Source organism: Micrasema longulum, unplaced genomic scaffold, assembly GCF_059751315.1.
Source record: "Micrasema longulum isolate JH-2025_06_02 unplaced genomic scaffold, ASM5975131v1 h1tg000281l, whole genome shotgun sequence".
In the NCBI taxonomy this organism is placed as follows: domain Eukaryota; kingdom Metazoa; phylum Arthropoda; class Insecta; order Trichoptera; family Brachycentridae; genus Micrasema; species Micrasema longulum.
In genome coordinates, this window is record NW_028277485.1 from 1,184,132 (window position 1) to 1,205,449 (window position 21,318).

General features: G+C 32.5%; 1 protein-coding gene across 9 annotated transcripts in view; it reads right to left on the minus strand.

Annotated features, from left to right (window-relative positions):
- trio (trio Rho guanine nucleotide exchange factor) overlaps positions 1–21,318 on the minus strand; it is a 492,673-nt gene that overhangs the window by 41,814 nt on the left and 429,541 nt on the right. For all 9 annotated transcript variants that reach the window (XM_088224402.1, XM_088224401.1, XM_088224400.1 and 6 more), the window contains one exon: positions 6,446–6,521. In XM_088224402.1, coding sequence (XP_088080528.1) covers positions 6,446–6,521 — 76 coding nt within the window. The remainder of the gene's footprint in view (positions 1–6,445; positions 6,522–21,318) is intronic.

Genomic DNA, 21,318 nt, shown 5'->3' on the forward strand with positions numbered 1-21,318 from the left:
ATGGTTTGTTTGTTTTGTAATAATAATAATAATAATAATAATAAAAAACAAATATATGGCACATCAATTTGGTAAACAGTTTCCTGTGGGATTTTACACGAGAACCTGATGTATTGGTAAGATATTCTTTATTTCAATTCTTAATTTTTAATTACAAACTTTCTTCATCTTTAATATTATTTCCATTTGTAAATACTCACTACAAACTACAAACTTTAAAATATCTTTTTTTCACTTAAATTTTAATTTTTAAACAACTTTCATTTATGTTTTTCTTTTTCCTTCTATTTTTTATACTTTCATAATTAACCTTACATATAATTGCTTTATAATATGGAAACTTCACTGGTCCATTAGAATTAAGTCTAATTGTGTAAAATATTAAACCTTGTAACCGAACAACTGTATGTTTCCTGAATAAAAGAAAATGAAAAATAAAAATAATAAAAAAAAAAAGTAAAGGAGGTACAAAATTACCTTTTTTTAATTTGAAAAAAAATTATATAAATTAAACATTAAAACATACATAAAGAAATAAAAAAATAATTTGAAAAATGTTATACATGTATTTTACGGCTTTAACGCAATATTAAAAAATAAAAAACGAGAGAAAATTATGACTTTAATAACTTATTACACAATAAACCTGAAAATATCGGTAGCAAAATACCACCCAAACACATCATGATATTTAAGTAGTTATAAATTAATATAAACTGATCAGAATCAATGAGCAGTGCACTTTGAAATGCATCTTCGTCCAATTAAAACGATAATTATATTGGTGATTATATCGGCAGTAAACAACAATATTTTAATAGCGCCATATTTTATTAATTCTATATTTTAACCACTCTATATTTTAATTAAACTTTACATACAAGGGAAGTATGATGAATGGAGGGCATTCTGCATACATAGACAGGACCATTAACATACGCAAAATCATCAAATCAACATGAAATTTATTTTATCTGTCACTTAATTTAATTTAAATGTCAATGTTGAAAAAATCGGCGTTTATTTCAGCTGAAATTGTTTTTATTATAATTCATTATAAAAAAAATACAAAACGCATAGACAAACTGTCTTATGAAAGGTTACCTGAGATAGACAATTCTCTCAACAGAGACGAAGAAATTATAAAGCAATAATATGTAAGTCTAGATAGGCTTGTGAGATGTCATTGGACGGTATAAGTGCTCACTTTACAGACTGTATAAAAAAAACTTGCTGATTCTGAAATTATTGTAGATTCAAAAATACTTTGAAATTCGCAAAGAAGGTATGAAAAAAAATGTAGAAAAAGCAAATAATTATAATGCAAATTGATCAACCGCGTTTTAATATAATATAATACATAAAAACGGCATATTTCTGCTTATAACGGTGATACATAAAAAATATATTGTGCTACAAATTACTGAACATTTTATTAGTTAAAAATAAAGAATTACGTACCTACAAATATAGTATAAAAATGTTAATAATAATACTAGTATTTGGTGACTTACAAAGCGCTGTTTTTGTGAATCACGTCAAGAGCGCTTTATAATTGTATGCTTAAACTTAAATTCAAGCTAATAATTAAACTTTCTGATTCTAAATTTGAGCGAATGACAAACGAAAGAAGTGGAATTTCAGTTGACACCTGGGCCCCGATTACAATGGGAAGTTAAAATTTATCTTCAATTTTATCTACCAAGTAAAATTAAGTTTTCTGTATGAAAAGAAGAATATGCATAGATTTTTTCTTCTAAACATGTTCATGTTCAATTATAGGTTACCAATCAAGATACTTTAAATGTTCATGCAAATATACTCATTTTCGTACACAAATGTCGATTTTTCTTAATAGACAGTCAAAGATAACTGTTTAAGTTTCTAAGCAAAAATTGTTGATGGAAGTTTATTGTAATTTATTTTAGAATGTATGTATAAATACATTACTACTACTACTACTATTATCACGCCATTTCCCCGTAGGAGTAGGCAGAGAGAATGGACCGCCACACACGTCTATCCTGGCATACATTCCTAGCTTCTTCCACATTCATACATCTTGTCATAGATGCCCTTCGGTTCATTCTGCTTTTGACATGACCAGATTTAAGATTTTGGTTTATCTGATCATGCCCCGTCTTCCTTGGTCGTCCTCGTCTCACGTTGCCGTTCATTATCGCCATATATACTTATTTTACCATTCTTTCGTCGTCCATTCGTTCAGCATGACCAAACCATCTCAGAGACCCTTTCTTAATCTTATCAATTATACTTGACTCAGATTTACACTCTCGCCTGATTTTATCATTCGTAACCCTGTCATACATTGATTTCCCACACATTCGTCTAAGAGATCGCATTTCAACTGCGTTTTATTTATTTATTTATTGTGGATAACTTATATAGCGCCATTTTCGTAATAAAATACCTCAAGGGCGCTTTACATGGTGATTCTATTGTTAAGTTAATTTAATTGAAGCTTTTAAATTTGTAATTTAATTAAAATAATTTATTTTGTTGTCACGTGCTACGGATTTATTCAAATGATTTAGAGAACAAGTGGGTTTTAAGTTTTTTCCGAAACATCACTTCACTTTCACAGCCTCGCACCTCTGCTGGGAGAGCATTCCATGCCATAGGGCCTGCGACAGCAAATGCGCGCTCACCAAATTTAGTGCGCTGTTTGCGTAGAGGTATAATAACTTTTCCTCTCGCCGTAGACGTAGCTGATCTAAGCGTGAGACGCCTGTCAGCTAGTTCATCTGGAATGCATAGTTCCCTTAGATATTCCGGAGCCGAGTTGTGCAGTGACTTATACATAAGCCAACAGAGTTTGTATTCGACCCTCTGTGGAAAACGTAGCCAGTGTAGTTCCCGAAGTAGTGGAGTGATATGACTGAACTTAGAGATTCCGAAAATAAGTCTCGCTGCGGCATTCAATACAGATTGTAGGCGAGTCATTTTGTTCATTGGTAGACCTGCATAGATACCATTACAATAATCGACTCTAGATACTACAAACGCATTTATTAATTGACGGGCGGCATCAACCGGCAAATGTTTGCGTATGCATTTAATTTGTCTCAGCTGGTAGAAGCACGAACTTATCGTTCTACTAATTTGAGCGTCAAGAGATAGGTCAGAATTGAGTAAAACTCCCAGTAGTTTAACGGTGGGTAAAACGGCACTCCCTACATTGGGTAGAGCCGTATCCTGGATCAAATTCTGTCGTCTGGCTGAAGCCACCCACAGTTGTTCAGTTTTTGATGGGTTTAGTCTGTTTTCAGCCATCCAGTTTCCTATTTTCTTGATGCATCCATCAATTAAATTGACAAGCACACTTCTCTCGCCTGGTTTGCAATAAAAATAAATCTGCGTATCATCTGCATAGCAGTGCGACCACAATCCACATTCTTTGATAATGTTCTCTATATCTTTAGTGTAAAGGAGATAGAGAAGTGGTCCGAGTACTGACCCTTGAGGCACTCCTGTAGACACCCGAAAGTTGGTTGAGCTTTTACCCTGGAACACGACCGCATATTCTCTTTTATTAAGATATGAACTGAACCACATATGTGCCTGATCACGGATACCATAAGTTTTCTCCAGACATTCAAGCAAAATATTATGGTCTACAGTATCAAATGCAGCACTCATGTCCAGAAGAGCCATCAACACCAGATTACCAGAGTCCACCGACGTTATAATGTCAGACAGTACTCTTATCACTCCCGTCTCCGTGGAATGAAAACGTCGGTATGCCGATTGCCTTACCGAAAATAAAGAATTCCGCTCGATATAGTTAACGAGCCTGTGAGAAACTATTTTTTCTAGTATTTTTGATACGATGGGAAGATTTGAAATAGGGCGAAAACTGGAAAGATCTTCCACATCTAGTTGTGAATTTTTTAAAAGTGGAGTTACATTTGCTTTTTTTATGGCTCTCGGAACAATGCTGCGCTCCATGGATGTATTAAATAAATCTGTTAAAAATGGAGCTAATACGTTAATGCATTTTTTCAAAAGCCATGTTGGCATCGGATCTAATATACATTGTTTGTTGGGTAATGCCGCAACAATTTTTTTAACCTCATTTATAGACGTTGGTTCAAATTTACTGAATTTTTGAAGGGCATTATCTAAAATTACAGGTTTTTTCGCTGAACTACACGCCAGTCTGATTTTTTCGACTTTATTTGTAAAAAAGTCGGCAAAATCAGTGGCAGTAGCGCTTGTGTTAGATGTCTCTGCTATACAGTCACCACGAACAGATTGAAGGCTTCGCCAGAGTTGTTTTGGAGACTTTTTCTGTTCAGTGATTTTTGTACACCAGAAACTAGATTTTATTTCTTTTATAAATGTCCTATAAGAGGCTTGCATATCTAACCATATTGATCGTTCACTGCGTTCACTTGGCTTTCATCCTTCCTCTGCCAGTTCCATGTTTCACTTCCATACATAAGTGTTGGGACTAAATCTCCGTTGCGCACTGCCAGTTTAGCTTCGATTGACATATTTTTATTAGAAATTACTGTGCTTAGTGCTCCGTTTATTTTGTTGCCCGCATTCACTCTTCTTTCAACATCTTTTTCTACTCTTCCATCTCTTGAAAACATGCTTCCCAGATACACAAATTCTTCTACTTGCTCGAGACATTTGTTGTTTACATTTATTATGCAGTCAGTAACCTCACTATCCCTTTCAAATACCAAAACTTTTGACTTACTTTCGTTCATCGCCAATTCGCTCTCCAGGCATACATCATACACTCTAGAGACTATTTATATATATATATATAAATACATTGAACTCCTTAATAAAGATACCAGTCTCGAAGATGTCGCGAAAGCGATGAAACCGGTCACTGGATATTCCAAATTTGTGGATTAAAGTATCACTCGTCTTTTATTTCTATAATAAAAAAAGAAGATAACTGTGTTAAATTCCCACTGTAATCGGGGCCCTGAACTAACCGGGAATGTCGATAATTCGTAAGTGTGATGGCAATTGGTTCCAGATGAGGGGCCAGCTACGGCAAAAGTACTATCTCCGAACCGTATTTTACCTAATACAGAGGTCCTGTTTCCTGAAGCATGTTGGAATGAATATTGGTCACGCGTGGATTTTTCGGCAATTTATTTATTTATTAGTAGTCGGCTTTGCTGTAACAAGTAGGGACCCGAGCAACTAAGACAACATCACAACAACATTTCATAAGTTATTAAACATTTTCGAAATTCGCGATCGAGTGATCTCTACTCGACAATAATGTTGAAGTGCAAATTATTCATGCGAATTCTCTATTCGGTTTGACCCTCATTTACAAAGATTTCCCCAATTCAAAGAAAGTACGCTAATGCCCGTATTCAGATAAGAACAAAATGTGAGGTGACTACATTCTGATATCATATTATGCAGAGAATAACTTAAAAGAGAGGACACAAAAATATATTTTTTCCCCATGTCTCTAAATACGAGTATACGTTTATTTGACAGAATAAGGGGATCAATTTGAACAGGTGAGTCGATATCCATATTATATTGAAGTGACAGTAAACGTCCTTAATAGCGTGTGCGTTGGGTGACCTTATTGGATCATCTCGGAGGTTCTGCGCTTTCGGCTATCGGAAATCGTACTTAGCGCATCTTTCGCGATATTAAGTATAGGATATTATGTTAGGTAGTTATTGTAGTATATAAAATACTATCTCACCCAACAGACGTTGTCCTGCCCAAACGTCGGCTTTTCTTGGAAAAAGACTTTTCATTGATAAGTAGGTACCTAGGTACTTGTTTGTGATTAAATTCCAAAACTAAAAATTGTTAATATTCAAATATTGAATTTAAGTGGGTACTTGTTTATGGTTAAATTTCAAAACATGAGAAATAAATATTTTTTCAAATATGGCATTATTTTTGCAAACGTCAAACTCCGATCTTCTCACCAATAGAGGGGTGTACTTATGTAGGAATACGATTTTTAAAAATGTATTGAATTTAATATTATTTTAGTATTACCAAAAATCCAGTAAAAATAAATAAATGTGTAAAAATTATAAGGAATTTAAGGAAATAATCTGATTGAGATCCACAGAAAACAAATGCTGTATGTAAACATTAAAAAACAAACTTTTTTATAAACAAAAAACAACATCTTTTCATTTTTTTGTAAATGCATTCTTCTCGAATGCAACCCTGGTAGATCGACAAATAAAACATTTATGCTCCTTACTTCTTTTTTACATATTAAATTGAAAATATTAATGTCTACGAACACGCACAGCGCAAAGATCTATATTTTTCTGAAAACCGTACGTAAATCGGTTAAGCCGTTTAGGAGTTCAGTGACATCACACGTACATAGAAATTATATTTATAAAGATAAGTCTATGAAGTATCAATGAAGTAATTCATTATATATATTTATGATATAAATGCTTACCTGCTGAATCCACGCCTCTTGTTGACTGGGCTCGAGGTTGAAGTAGATGCACCTTCACCACTCCCAGAAGTGACATCTGCAAAATTATAAATATATTAGTAAACTATAAAAAAATATTTTTTACATTGGGATTGTTAGATTTGTAGTAGAACGCAGAGCAAATCTATGCGAGTGTTGCGTATCTATTACTTTCTCACAATGGGTCCGTTATGAAAAACAATGCAACATAGTAAAGAACTTATGCATATGTAATAATATGTATAATACATGTTACAAAGATTAATGACATGTATATGTACATGTATTGTGCGAATCTCTAACAAGGCGGATTTGTACTTGAATTTTGATCACACTTCTGTGCAGTCCGTAATATTGATAATGCGTAGATGTGCAACCTTCGAATGGTCCTTAAAACATTTTTGTAATTTTAAATAATAATTATTAACATCGGTCACACTCTGGATAATTTCAGTTTCAGGGCGAGAAAATGAAATCGATAAAATATAATCTAGATACATAGAATTTAGAATGGTCCAGAAGCCGACTAAACTACTCTTACGTGTTGGCCCATTAGTTTTTTTGTAGACGTCATTCAGTACGCAACTCCCGATTTGAATTTAACTATGCCGTGTTATGTCGTTTAAAAGTGTAGAAATGCTGCTGGGATTAAAAAGAAACAGGATGGGATCACATTTTATGTGTAAGTATCAAATGCATGTATACGTAGCCAATGCATTACTCAAAAAATTTACTATTTTACACCTGTCAGATTGTAATACAAATCAAAATGGACATTTTGTAAGAGTTGTCAGGGTAGTAAATTTTTTTACGCTACTTTTTATTAATAAGAACAATGGTTTCAATTGATTTAGTAGAATTTTAGCTTATTTTTTGCTCATCTAATAAAAAAACGAACAAAAATTGAACCTCTCGGATTAAACAACGCCGTGGTGGACATTTGACCGACATTATTACTAAAGCATTAAATATTATTTAACATGATATAAAAATATTTGTTTTATGTAAAATAGAGAGTCATCTAAATGTAAATCTCCAACTCAAAGGTAGCAATATTGAGAGTGTGAAACAGTTTAAGTACTTAGGCAGTATCATCACAGAAAATCTAGACAATTTTTAAAATCGGGACATTGAGATAAAATGCAGAATAGAAGCAGCCCGAACAGGATTTAACAAAATGAAAAATCTTCTTTGTGACGATAATATAAACCTTAAGCTGAGACAACGAATGGTCAAATGTTATATATGGCCTGTCTTACTGTACGGCGTAGAGGCGTGGACTTTAAACGTTAATATTATAAACCGCCTTAAAGCATTTGAAATGTGGATCCACCGTAGAATGTTAAGAATATCTTGAAACGATATGATAACCAACAATGAAGAATTACGTAGAGCCAATACTAATAGAGAACTATTCACCACTGTTAAGCTACGTAAGATTTCATATTTTGGGCATGTGTTAAGAGGTGATAAATATGCCATACTTCAGCTTGTCACGAAGGGGAAGATCGAGGAACGTAGAGGGGTCGGAAGAAAACAGCTTTCCTGGCTTCGAAACATCCGAGCATGGACCAGGATTAGAACTGTGGAGGAGCTGTTTTGCACTGCTCAGGATAGGGAAGCTTTCTCCCAAGTGATCGCCAACGTCGGGGGGACCCGACATGACACGTGAAGAAGAAGAATGTAAAATAAAATTTGTTTAATTTTTTAAGTTTAAAGTTCATTAATTCAATAACTCTTATTAAATGACCCATTACTTATCTACTCTGTTTTCTCAATCAATGTTTTCGCGTGTACAATACAATTTTAGAGAATTAGTTTTTTTTTTAAATTTGCAATATGGTTATATTTTTCGCGATCTGGCAACATTACGCGACGACTTCACGCATGTGCGCGGCGAAAATGAGGCAAAGTGGGGCTATTTTTTGACACAGTCCGATGTATTCAAATATGAGTCTACGCTCCTTCTGGATTTATTAATTTCTTAATTCTATGCCTAGATAGTAGGTATCATAAGAACAATAAATTAGAAGTAACCGCTGCTCCGATAGTTTGAACGTTTCCATTTCATTTTGAGATAACTTTTTCCTTTTTAATTTTTATGAAGAAGCAGAGTTGTAAAACATAATTAGAAACTGGTGATTATATGAACTGAATATGGGTCCGACGATTTAAATCCGTTAGAAAGTTCAATAATTATAAACAAAGCTTATATTTTTTAATTAATAAGTACTTCTTGAATGGATAACCGATAATTAATATTAATTGGTGAACGAACTTATGACCACATGATTTGTAGCTAGGGTATTTAATTCCGATTTCGCAACTACCAGAATATCTGTAATGATTAGTATATTTATAGGGTTAAAAATTATCAAGTACTAAAAATCAACGTATTTGCAGTTCATTAGTGTGTAACAATAACATAAATATGTACATGTGTGAATAAATTAGTATTGTTTTAAAAGCAATAACTTCTTGTTATTATTCCGGTATACTATAAAATAGGCTATTTCATTTTTTTTTTTTTCATTTCATTTTTTTTTTTTTTCATTTCATTTTTTTTGCACCACAACAGGCCAGGAGGCCCAATTACAGTGGTGAATTACATTACAGAAAAACCAGGCTTGAGAAAAATCATATTTTTAATTTTTGTGTTCTCACCGGGAATCGAACCCGGAACCTTCCGTGCGTGAGTCAAGCCTCTTGACCACTACACCACGGAGGCCGCCGTACTACTAAACTACGTAACTACTAAATAACACCAGTTTCAACCACTAATCGGTCAAATCAATGAAGAACTTAATATTATCTTAGTATATATTGTCTACATATTTGTCATATCGCGTCTTCACATAAGCAAGATATATTGTTTTTCTAGGTTTATTGATGATTTTAGATGATCAAAAAAATCCGCAAGCATATCGAAGACACAGTAAGGATACGAAATTTCTTTAAATATGGGTAGTAAAGCAATGAATGAATATACGATTGAATAATTTATACATTAAGTAATGTTTAAATAAATTATGGATTTTCAACTTTAAAAAAATGAAATCATTTTCAGCGTTTTAGTAAGTATTCTAAATACTATGATAAATTCGAGCTTAAAAGATTTTAAAAGTATGTGCATTATTAGAAAATCTAACAAGTTTTCAATTTTCCCTCAACTCCTGCGTGGCTATGTCATACGAGTCTAAATATAAAGCAAGACTTGATATATCCCTTATTTTTTAAAATAATGAAGTCGTATTTTGCTACAATAGGCCCAAATTTTTATGTTTTTATAAAATGTGGAAAACATATTATTGAACGGTACAAATATACGATTTTAATTTTATTTTTAAATACCTGTATATCAGAATATCTCGTGTTTTTATTGATATAACACGACGTTACTCACCGTTTGCAGAATATTTTGTAGCATAGGCTTTTGAGAGCTAAACGTGACCATAATATCGGAAAACATTTTCTAGGGAACACGTCATTAGAAATTTCACTAATTAATTTAACATTCTAAAATGAATTCTAAAAATATAATTTGTTAAATTCCTAGAAACTTAACATATTACAAAAGAGATGAAGAACATTTTAGAGAAGGTAATATAGAAGTCTAGGCATCTACAGGGCTTATGACCTGTCAGTGGCTGGTTTAAGTAGCCATTTTACACACTGTGTAACATTCACCATTCGGCCCATATTTGAACATCTATATTCCTTCAATTCTTTCGTCTGTTGATGTTTGCAAAGTTAGAGAGCTGAAACCTGGAAACTTCATTCAAAACAGGATGACGAAAACAGATTAATATGTATTTGAAGATAATCCGTGTACAGAGAATTATTTAGATTTAGGTCAAAACCATAGCATATCAATTATGGCATAGTACCAACCCAAATAAAATAAAAAACACGTAGGTGGTGCATTGTTCATATAAAATAGAGCATGTAAGATTAATAATAAAGAAGGCGGTAAATGATTTTTTATTTCGACGTGAAATACAAAATATATGAACTATTGTTTCAAAAGAAAATGAAAAAATTCAGTGTGTTTTTTTTAACATATAATACAAAAGGAAATAAAAATTTTCAAGGAAAGACTAGGCGTTTACTTTGTAATAGTTATTTTTTATAAATCAAATAAATAATAGAATGCTTACTTGGATATTCTGTATTTTGTCTTCAATAATACATATCCAAAATGTATAACTCGATAAAATTACGTATTCTCGAAACTAGACATGTTAGTGAGGGAATTAAAAAATATATTTACACAAAGAATGTATTTCATGAAGCTTTCAAAAAATGTTCTTAAATAATAATTGGCATAAATGAGAGGAAGCAAGGAACGAGTAAGTTCAATGGAATAAATTATACACACAGTATTTATATTCTCCATATTATCGATCTTGAAAACAAATTGTTATAAACGGTCTTATGTGCGTTAAAATATAAACAGAATCGCGTATTAAAAAAAAAACATATTAGAAATAAAGAAGGGTTTCATATAATTTATCTCAGATTTATTTTGCAGTGTATTGAATTAAAATAAAAATTTAAAGTAATAGCTTGTTGGCTATAGCAATAAACGATTTGCAAATAATCTCGCAAATACGAGTAGATAAAAAATATTTTATATTTATACTTGAATATTTTATTTGCCCATAATCGAATTTAATTCATTGAATTATAGATGCAAACGAATATTAGTTATATATATTATTATTTAGAAGAGTTTTAAAAAATCTTTGAAATTTCCTAAGAAAAATGTTTAATACAAGGATGAAAACGTATATTTACTATCATTTCAGCTCGTGTTGTTCGAGGTACGTCTCGGATAGAAAACCATCTTCAGTGACGAGACCCATTTATGGATGAATGGCTATCAGTTGCGAATGTATCCATAAAAAGTCACTGTTCGGTGTGGATTTTCGTCCGGCGGGGTCTTCGGTCATTGGTCAGATTGAAATGTCACTATTTAAAAAGTTAAGTTCTTCCTTTCTCCTTCTCACCTTCCCATCTCCTCTCCTATTTTCATAGTATGGTGTAAATATTTTGTTAATTTTTGTTTTAAATTTTGTATAAGATTCTGTATAATTACCTAGAATATGTCCATGTACTTGTAATTTTCTCAAGCTGAAAGGTTTGAGTAGGTAGGAAGAAATTGCCTTAAGGCAATATGCCGGCTCATATGTATATAAATTGTATATGTATATAAAGTGTTAAAAAAAATAAAAATTGGCCAGTACTTCTTCCCAAATGAGCGAGCACCGCCATAACTGTCAACAGCGAGAGGTACAGGTCAATGATTACCAATTTTTGGTAGTCTGAATTAGAAGATATGGATCTCAACGATACGTGGCTCCAACAAGACGGCGCAACGTGCCATACAGCACATGTAACAACACGACAAATTCGAGGTTAGGTTATCTCGCGTTTCGGCGACATCAACTGGCCACCGAGATCGTGTGTTTTAAGGCCATTAAACTTTTTCTTGTGAGGCTACGTTAAATCACTGGTCTATGCGAATAAGCCGCAGACGTTTGATGCCTTAAAAGTCAATAAAACAATGCCAGGAATGATATCGAGCCCGATTCAAGGGGTCGAGTCATCGGGAATCGGACTTCTAGGATACGCACCGTCCAGCTAAGCGGCGGCGGCCATTTTGGCGATATCATGTTTCATTCATAAAAAAATAATGATGTTTCATACAAAACTTTATTTGAGTTTAAAGTTCGAGCGCCCTTTACGGAAAACCCTATAGATATCGAAATAATTCTAGATTTTTTGTACTCGATGAAAACCAGTCGACGAATTTGATATTGCACCGCAATTTATATTGTATTTTTGACAGTAAAACCAACACACAACACAAATACAAGTGGAATCCAATATTATACTGAAACCCCAATGACGAACATAAATATAATTAAACAATAGATTTGCTTGGCAACGTGAAAAATCTACCCTGGTTTTCACAAATTAATATTTGTTGAAAATAATACTGCATGACTTTATTGTGCGTCAAATATATTGTAACAATCATGCACTTGGCAGTCGAATATTATCATAGAGAAAAAAATACTTCCATCGATTCATTAAAAAAGCGAACCTCTGTAAAACGCAATAAAAAGCGTAATAGACACGAGTAGAAATACGACTGAATGCACTCGTAGCTTTCAGCTATTTTGCAGCTTATAATCATTACGAGGAGAGTTTTATAATTAAAGATAAATATTGTAATACTACTGTATATTTCGTTATGCCAAAATATATTTTTTGGAAACATAAGTTTTAATAGAATGTGTATGAAGAGAGTAAGCGTTTTATTTTAGGAAAAGGTGCTACAACTATTTATCAATACCAATTTTTCGATATGAAAAAATATGAATGTCGTTTTTTGTGTGATAATTTAAAAAAATAAATTCAGAAAAATACACATTTAAAAAGTTAAGTTAAAAAGAAAAAAGCACATTAAGTTTTTTTAAAACAAAAATTATTAGAAAGGCTTCATTGCACTTAATTAAAATGTTGAAAGCTGATAAGTATGCTTAATTTTGTTCATTGAAATTATTCAGTTACATTTAAAATGAATTAATCATGGCAGACAAAAGGTGATTGCCGCTTCAGTTCGACCGAAAGAAATAATTAAATTCGTTTTGCTACGTCCCTACCGACGGAAGAAATTATTATTTCAAAACACAAGGCAAGCGGATATACCTATTTCCTGTCCACTTTCAATTGAAAGGTCTCCCCAATAATATTTATTTCAACGTGCTTTATTAGACGAAAATCAATATTTTCCAGTAAGTATAGGTGATTTTATGTTCGAGTATGCCGAGCAAAACACGAATAGGAAATATGCATACATAATCATATGATACCGGGCAAAAACTGGTCGAAACATTGTTTTTAACCAGTGAAGAAGATAAAATAAAATAGAAAGAACAATTCTGACGTTGGAATCAGCCAATAATCAATTTACTTTTTTTATTTGTATTTATTAATAACATTGTACACACATGTATTAGCGACAGAGACAACGTTTATAGAGGCACAATCAGGAACGACCCATGCCTGTAAACTTGCCCCAACTCGCTAGAAAATCCGTGTGGAGTCAGGGCACTTGTAATGCATTCATAAACATACATACACACATATATATCCGCATAAACATATTCATATTATGTTTTATACAAACATATTAAGTTTATTAATACCATGAATACTTTATACATCATACCACTTATTACATTTTACATTTATACATACGAATTGGTCGTACAGCAGTTATTCCACATTCTGTCGCAGTGATCCATTCCTGTTCGAGAAAACCAATTAATTAAATCAGATTTAAATTTTGAAAACGATTCAAACTCCTTTGTCACCTGAGCCAGTAAATTAAAGATCCTTGGACCTACCACAGAGAAATGCCTCTTAGCCGAATTTGTTTGACTTTTCAGTAGGTAGTATAATATCTTGTTATTATTTTTGGTTGAGTTCTTTTTTTTACTAGTGGTCCAAAAGTTGATCAGACATGACTTAAAGTAAATTTGTCTAATTAAAATGACTTTGGCCTCTCTAAACAATAAATCAGATGAAAAGGTAGAAGGATATTTACATATTATTTTTGGTATTATTTTTCGAGTTATCATGATTGCCTGAAGACAATTATCCCATCCGATAATACCATATAATAGTGTTGAAAAAATGAGAAAACAATTGAACTGGATAGGAATAAAGAAAAGACTATTGTATAATGTATTTGTATTTATATATAAAGTGTTTAATAATCTCATGCCAAAGTATTTTATAAGTGAAATTATATTAAATAGAAATGTACATAAATATAGGACAAGAAATAGAAATAGGATAAGACTACCACTTAAGAAAAAAACAAAATCACAAAATAGCTTTATGTATAAAGGGTTAAAACTGTATGATGAGTTGCCTGAAAGTATGAAGAATGAAAGAAAACTTACGGATTTAAAAAAAAATGTTATGTTTATTGTAATAATGTAGTTATGTAAGAAATATTTAATAAGTATTTGTTATAATTGTAAATATATTAGTTAATATACAATGTAATATTAACTAACTTAAGTAAATAAATAAATAAAATAAAAATATGTTGCTAGTGATTGGAAGAGTGCAATACACCGAACGAAGAGTTCTGTGGTCTAACACATTTCTTAAATTGTAGAATACATTTATTAGTTTTCTTAATCTACCAGTTGTTGTGTCTATATGAGATTTCTAGCGAAGATGTTAGTCAATGACTTTATTCGATTGTGTTCATTTAATATATATGCGAGTATGTACTCAAATCTAGCAAATGCAAAGCATTGCCGGGTTCAGCACGTAATACATAAAGTACACCAAGTAATTAAAATAGCGATGTAGGGCATTCCAATAACGAATAGCATAATTATATTACTACGCATTTTTAAGTTAATATTCGATTTAAAAAATAAATAAATTTTTAGACGGTGTATTCGTATAAAACGAGGTTCCAGTATATTTATTAAATAATGAAAATTGAATAAAATAAATAAGTTTGAAATACTCGTATTCATTACGATTTAATGACGCCTTATAGTGTCATACCGTTAGTAGGGTGAACTAGAGTTGTCTCCTGCACTAATTTGGCAAAAAAATATTTATAGAGATTGTAAAATAGATTAAAATATATCATTTTTACTTATTTACCAAGTCTAGCCCTTTATGATAAGGTTCAAATAACAATTTCGTTTGATCTTACGAGGAACAAGTCAGTAAAAAGTGTCCATAATAAAAAAAAACCTACCAGATTTGTATTTGTACAATCCTTTAATACACCACGTAAAGAGAAACATTATATTCTTCCAAATCTTGTTGAATGAAGAATCCATTAAATTTAATAAAAAGCCTTTGAGTTTTTGGAAACAATCCTCGTCGACCAAAGTATTTTTAAAAACATATCGAGAGCGTATTTTCGTAAAAATAAAACGATTCAACCTAATGCACTCAAAATGCCTATGAAATGATTGATTTATAAGGATATAACACAAGTAAACGACATGTATTGACCCAAGCTCGAGAAATTGAGAATACAGAATTGAAATGATTAAACATCGGAGGCGATGATGACGATGGTGACTGTTCCACAGCCGCCTGTTGACTGTGGTTTGGTCGACTCTCGGGTAAAGGTTAACCGAGGCTCTAGGCGAGGGTTGCTCAGGCGGAAAATCCTTTCGCGAGGCACTGTTTTGTTTACTTCGAACCCCTTATTTAGACTACGAAAATACACGCAAACAGCCCTTAATTACTAGGCTACTGAAGTACTGCTTAATATTCGGACAAATGAACATCTTTGGAACCAGTCTACCTAAATGAGTGTTTGCTGTTATTTTTAACATTGCCTTCATCGTAAAATATCAATTTGAACGATACCTTTACATACATAAAAAAAAATAAAAAAATACCATATCATATCGTCAGTCCCAAGCAAAAAAAACTCACTATCTGACAAAACTGCACATTTGTACACTGTTTTTCAATTATTAAACCGGGTTGTGGTCCCGTGGTTAGTTTCGCGGGCTCACGGATCAGAGGTTCGAGGTTCGAACTCCACTTTACCCACAGTACAAATCCATTTTCTAATAGAGTTATTTACAACTCATTGAAAATGCTCCCTGAAATTGAAATACCCATATTTGAATAAATTAAAAGAACGCAACTATTTATTTGACCTAATAACTCAAAATTGAATATTAATGATGACACTAATTTTTGTAAGAAAGATTCTAATTCGTTGATGGAATTTTCTCGGTGAAGGTAAATTGTAATTAATAAAACACAAATAGTAAAAATTAACAGGTTGACACTTTAATCCATTTAGTTTGATGGACCAATAACCAGTTTTATCGCTTTTGCGACATCGTCAGTCTGGTATAGTTTTTAAGAGGTATACACTATATATAGGCTGTGGAATTATTTGGTAAAAGTAGTTAAAGGTGTTTTTATAGGTGTATTATAAAGAAATAAATATATTAATATTAAACGACGGACAAATAACAGGTACCCATTGCTCTTGCGACATCGTCAGACCGGTATGATTGGATACATTTGGTATAAAAACATCAAACTGGTTATGATTCGAAACGATTTTTTTTCTCTTATTGCAATTTTTCCACTACCCATTTGTTGCTTAGTTGAGTTTTACTCTCATTATGTCGATTATGTAAATATACCCATAAATACTCAGGTTGTTAAGTTCTCGGGACGGATATTTATTTCCACAATTACTTCGACACATTTTTCTCAGCTTCATTGTTTATGGTTTAAAGTATTATAAATACCGACAGGTTAAAATAGAAGCCGGTAGCGCGTATGTTTTTGCGAAAAACGGAAATATACTAATGATAAACGATACATGGAAGCGTGGGGAGATTAAGTAATACGCCAGCAGAGATAAACAATAAGATGCCCAAGGCAGTGCCAAAGCTATTTCCTCTCACCGCAGAATTCACGTGCTATTTTTATTCGTCTTAGATTAGGTCGCTAAAAATATCAGTTAACGGAACTATTCTTAGTAAACGCATCGCACGCAGTTTACATCTCCTATTAAATGTTTGTAAAACATTTCACTAAAACAGACAGGGAATCTACCTACTAAATCATAAAAATCTGCAATAACAACAGTTCTTTGATACTGTCTACAAACTGACTTCATTCAAAGCTAACGACTATAACATTTAACGCAACAACATATTAAGATATTGATACATTTGTATTAATAATAATATTTTATTAAAAGATATGTTAGCCGGATGGATGTCCTTTTCACAAGACCTTTTCGAGAAGGAAATATGAATATCTCTAGATAGGCATTATTACATGGAAGAGTGGATGTTATTTTCACACCGCAATATTTGACTGACCGGGACGGCCTGGACTGGAATCTGAAGTCAAAAGATTAACCATCTTTCCGTTCATATGACAAAAATGATGCAGATACGCTGCAAAGCACAGGTTATTAGGTAGGGGGCGAGCGTTCCAACATCCACAGGATTAACCGGTGGTTCCCCGAGGATGCGGCTTCTTTTGTGATATAAAGCATCACATTCACATAGAATGCGTACAGGGGTTCAATCATCTGCACTGCAGAACCTACATATAGACGTTTTAGAAAGGTTCATTCATTTAATCTGCAGTGCTCTATAAGGGTTCTAGTGATAACCCTCATTTGGTTTGAAGTTTCGTTAGGTCAAAAGCAAACCTTTGCGAGTATCCCTTTATTAGTTCCTTTTGTCAGAGCATTATGCTCAACTTCCGGACCCATTACGAGTTCATTACGAGGAGAACATTTAGGCAACCCACATTAAGGCCTCGGCATATTGCGGCTGTTTCGGCTCCCAGCCTCGCCAATTCATCAGCTGCCGCATAACCGTCAATATTTTAGTGTGCAGGTACCCAAATTAACATCCCGCTGCATGTACGAGGTGTGTTTAGAAAATAACGAGAATTTTCAAATTTCGCAGGTTTAGAGAGTCCGATTGTCATTTAAAAAAAAAAATATGTTGGTATACGAGTACATGTCTCGAAAGTATGCTAACATGTTTAGCTGTATTCATTGAGTTATTAGTCTGTGGCAACCGCTAAGATAAGACGTGTTTTTATGAGCTCGGCGATTTTCGTTTGTTAAAAAAATGGATCAAAGAATTTGTACCAAATTTTACGTAAAAAATGAAATAAAGTGTAACAAAGTAAGTGAAATGTTAACAAAGGTCTAGGGTGAGTCTGCTATGAGTAGAACAATAGTTTGCAAGTGATATAAGGGTTTTAAAGATGGCCGTGATGACGCTGAAGATGACGAACGGCCCGGACGCCCCAGCACATCAACAACCGATAAAAACGTGGAAAAAGTTAATAAAACGGTTATAAACGATCGCCGAATCACAATCAGATAAGTCGCTGATGATGTTGGCATATTGATTGGCTCATGCCATGAAATTTTTTCGAATGTTTGGGTATGAAACGCGTGGCAGTAAAATTTGTTCCAATTTTTTTTAATTTCGAAAAAAAACAGCGATAAATGGAAGTTGCTCAGGTGTTACTAAATGAGTCAACGACGATGCAGAATTACTGAAACGCATTATAACAGGTGACGAAACATGGATTTACGGATATGACGTCGAAACAAAAGCTTTATCGTCCCAGTGGAGGCATTCAGGATCGCTAAGACGAAAATCGCCGAGCGCGGCGAACACGTCTAACCGTAGCGGCTGCCACAGACAAAGCAAACAATAAATACAGCTGAAAATTTTAGCGTACTTAAGAGGCATGTATACCAACATAATAAAAAAAGACAATCGGTCTCTCCAAACTTATATAAAATTATACAATGTCTCATCCCCTTGACAAAATTAAATTTTGAATATTCCTCTTAAAGATGGCTTTTGCTTTGGAGAACTTAATAAATATAGCACTGGATACATAAAAAAAATATTGATATACAACAGTGTATTTTCATAAATCGGGAACAACGTTGAAAATACGTTTAACATTAAGAACGGCTTTTTACGATTTAATGATATAAATATAAACGCGTAAAAACTAGTTTTCTTTTATAATTTTCGGGTTTGAAAACGAGCACAAATAATAGGGCTCGCAGTTAACGCCGCGTTATTTTGACGTTAGACGTCATGCCGGCCGAGTGCGCTTTTAACAAACATTGTGTACAAGTTTGACGCGGTAACGTAATACGTGTTGCTTGTCCCATAGGGCCCAAAACCCGAAACATTTTAATTAAGTTTGATTGATTTATATTTTCATCATCATCATCATCATTCCCTTTCCGCACCTAATGGTGCATAGGGCACTCTATTGGTACACCAATTGTAGCGTATCATGATATTTTTTTTGTTTTGTGAAGGTAAGATCTACGCTAAAGTCCTACGCTTTAGGTACCAGTCCAGGGACAATGAAATATTTTAGTGTAAAAACACCCTAATAATAAAATTTTTCATTTCAACCATGTCGGAAATCGAACATGATACCTCTCGCATGGTAGGCAAACGTGCTGACCATTCACTACGATGCCGACATATTTATTTATTACGTAGAGAATAGTTTTCGAATATACTTTTTACATAAATATACCACAAATAATATATTTTAAATAAATATATTACAAATTACAACATAGTGTAAGTAGCTTATACTATTTCATTTATTGGGGAACAGTAACAGATAACTGGACATGCAAACTTAGATAACATACAAGATATATATATTTTTTCACTTTTATTTTTAAAAAAAATATATTATTGCTAGACCCGTTACCATTCATAATTGTTCACAGTATGCAATGTGTTACAAAAAAATAAAATTATAAAAGTAATAGTAAAGTATAAAAGCTAAAGAAACGTGTATTTAAGAAAATAAACATTAAAAAAAAACATTTTAAAAGATAAAAATTCAAGTTACAGTAAAAATCTTAATTAAAAACTAGGAAAATGAATAAAAATACATAAAAGTAAGAGTAGAAAAAATTACATTATGGTTACTTGTTAAAAAAACATAATAGATAATAATTACACGGTGACCATAGTTTATAGGTTGATTGCATTTTCGTCTATAAATATATTTTTTTATTTTCCTGCTTGTATTTCGAGTATCTTTACATGTCCATCCTATTTTTACTCGGCGAAAATAATAATACCGCTACTAGAGTAACTTTTTGTTTATTTAAAAAATATATCATGAACCATGAAAAGACCCTATAATATATGCGCAATTTCATAAGTATGTAATAACCGTGCAGTAGAGACAATTTGGTGGCATGTAAGAAAATGCAATTAAATATTTGCTTTGACTGATTGAAATAATCTTATTCAGAGGAATGTTCAAAGGGTAACATAATTTGTATCATAGTTAAGCTGGTATATTGCTATGTATCAAACTGATACATGTTAAGTAATTAAGGGTACATGTTAATGAAGTGAAATCATATATTATAAGCATTTGATGATTAATTAACATAGGCAGATAAGAACAGAGACGATTAAATTACTTCAATCGATATCTCAAAAGAGATTAATGAATTATTAGTTAATATAAAAGTCAAGGCATTAAAGGCTTGTTTATTTATGATTTATTACGTCCATTCCCTTTCGGCACCTAATTCAAATTCAAATTAGAATTATTTATTCACAAAGTAATATAAAAAAATAACAAAGGATTTAAGACGTTGAATTGGAAGTTTATATCAAACCAAGAACCCTTGAGCAATGGTTCGACATTATTGAGGGATAATACTCTCTAATAGCAAGAGTATTTGCCTCTTAAACATAGTTTCACTAATGTGAAAGATGTCGATCTCCAAAGTGATAATGTTCAGCTGCTTGACTGCTCTTCCAATGGTGCATAGGACACTGCATTGGTATACCAATCGCAGCGTAGCTGGATCATTTTTTTGTTTCATGAAGGTAAGATGTTAGTCTTACGTCTCAAGTGCCAGTCCAGGGACTATGAAATAAAAATAGCTTTTTAAATAAATGTTTCATCAACCCATGTCGAAAATCGAACTTGAGACCTCTTGCGTGGTAGGCAAACGCGTTGACCACTACACCACGGCGCCGACAAATAATTTATTACGTTAGTTCACAAGATCTTAAGAATTAATATAAATATTTGTTTTCATTACATTTAACAACAAAATTTATCAAGAACGTATTATTTATATAAATATCCCTCGTAAATTTGAAATATTTTGATAATTATTTTATTCTTGTAATGATTACCATTCTGTCGTTGGAACTTTTAACATCTTTACAATTTTCAAAAGTGGTATCTTTAAGACGATAAATTTGGGT